Source organism: Gobius niger (assembly GCF_951799975.1).
Source record: "Gobius niger genome assembly, chromosome: 5".
Taxonomy (NCBI): Eukaryota; Metazoa; Chordata; class Actinopteri; order Gobiiformes; family Gobiidae; genus Gobius; species Gobius niger.
The window spans coordinates 39,139,203-39,141,252 of NC_136856.1; the positions used below are offsets into that span (position 1 = coordinate 39,139,203).

At 34.9% G+C, this 2,050-nt stretch overlaps 1 protein-coding gene across 1 annotated transcript in view; it reads right to left on the bottom strand.

Annotated features, from left to right (window-relative positions):
* Positions 1-1,952: 1,952 nt before the first annotated feature.
* Positions 1,953-2,050, bottom strand: part of LOC306963086 (uromodulin-like) — a gene marked incomplete at both ends in the record, with an annotated part of 2,276 nt that continues 2,178 nt past the window's right edge. Inside the window, one exon of the mRNA XM_079556540.1 lies at positions 1,953-2,039. Within this exon, the coding sequence (XP_079412666.1) occupies positions 1,953-2,039 (87 nt within the window). The remainder of the gene's footprint in view (positions 2,040-2,050) is intronic.

A 2,050-nucleotide genomic window follows, 5' to 3' on the forward strand; every position in this document is an offset into this window, starting at 1 on the left:
GTTCTTTCTTTTTGAATGTAGATCTCATAAATTTACTGCAGTTGTAAATAAATCCTCCATAAAATTCTATTTAAATTTACTCTGGCTCCGATTCTCATTTAGCCCTGGTTTTGGCAACATTTATGCATTTTCCAATCCTGTTTGTTCATATTTTAATACTTTGATTCATTTGACTTTACAAAATATTCACATTCTACTTAAGTAATTTTAGATTTGTAAATTGTAAATCAGGTTTTGCTTGACTTTTGATTTTCTGAGGATTAAATGTCTCAAATATAGAATGCAATTCATGAATACAAAATTACAGATTGAAGTTAAATGCAATTTTGCACCCTTAGTCTTGGTTTATTGTTTAAAAAAAGATTGATGATGCTATTAAGTAGGGCTGGGCTATATCAACAAAAAATAATATCTCCATATTAACATAAGAAATATGTAAAGATGTGCTGCAAATATCTACATTTACCTTGCTTTGTGGCTCTAAAGGATAATTGTCCTGAACAGACAAAAGGGCAGATCAAATTTCCTGCCTATATTTTCCCAAATTTCCCCCATTAGTTCCGTTTTTTTTTCTTATTTCTTACCTATTTTTCCCCCATCTTTTCCTTCACTCTATTTCTATTTTTTACTTTATATTGTAAATTTGCAGCTTGAACAGAAGCTCTACTATAGAGGCTTTTTTTTTTTCCTCCGTAAGGTTTAGTCTTGGTTTATTGATGATTAAAAAAAAAATATTCAGACACATTTTTGTCTTTTGCCCATTTTCCCATTTTATTTTATTTTTTTGCTGACTTTTTGTGATTGGTCGATCGAGGTGTCAATCAAAGCCAAGACGCAGATTTACTCTCTCTTTTTCGATTTGGGCTGTGGGACATTCCAATCCAGCACCAGAACCCGTCTTGTGCGTACGAATATTTTGAAGGTTTTTTTCACAGACATTTTTCAATGTCTAATTCCGGCTTCATTTGCTGAACTTTGAACCCAAAAAAGCAAGGCAGATTTTTTTCCCCACTGATAACTAGTTTATTCAAAAACTAAACCAGATCCAAAGTCCCTCAGAGCAAATTTTTGTAACTAATATTTCACAAAATAAAAGCACACATTTAAACCCGGCTCTGTCCATGACTTAGATTTGTTGCTGAAAATATTCCCTCATTTATGTCAATAATCTACAACAAAGTTTCAAATTGATATGGCTACATTTATCCCCCCAATTCACCGGCAGCAACTTTTTTTGATTTAGAATTGAAAAACAACATGTCGAGGGCGGAGCGTGGGCTGATTGAAGACTGTGACGGACCAATCACATGACAGGTTTAAGGAAACACAGATTTGGAAGAGATCGCAGCAGGTGGAGAAGTACTCGAGTAAAAGCACCGTTACTCAAAGCATGAAAGCTCCTTGTCTTTGTGCGACGTTTGTTCAGGCGACAGTGATTTCCCAATTTAAAAAATAGAATATCTGGAACATCATCTGCAGACCCCACATTTGACAGTTTGGGACTTAAGAACATTTGGACATTTTTTCTAATTACTGTCAGATTTCCTGAGCTTTGAACCCAATAAACAAAGCAGTTCTAGATCCATGATCCCTCTGAGCAAATATTTCGAACTAATCAGTCACAAAATAAAACCACACATTTAAACCCATTATTCAAAATGGTCCCCAAAAAAAAATCTTTTTAATTTTCATGCATAAAATGCCTTATTTTATATTTATATATTTCCCCTGATAATGTACAGCAGTGATGTCTTCACATTTATTTATTTTTCCTTTTCACCAGTTTTCTCATGTTGTGCCATCGAGACTTTCTCCACCTGCGCAAAGTCAGGGATAAACTTTACTCTACATCATTCATAGATAGATAGATAGATAGATAGATAGATAGATAGATAGATAGATAGATAGATAGATAGATAGATAGATAGATAGATAGATAGATAGAGTTCAGGTCACTTCCAGTTCAGGGCGTCAACCCTGAAGGAGGTGGCATAGTGAGGAGCAGAGGAGCGGCGCCTCCTGCTGGACTCTCCACACTCCTGCAACGGCA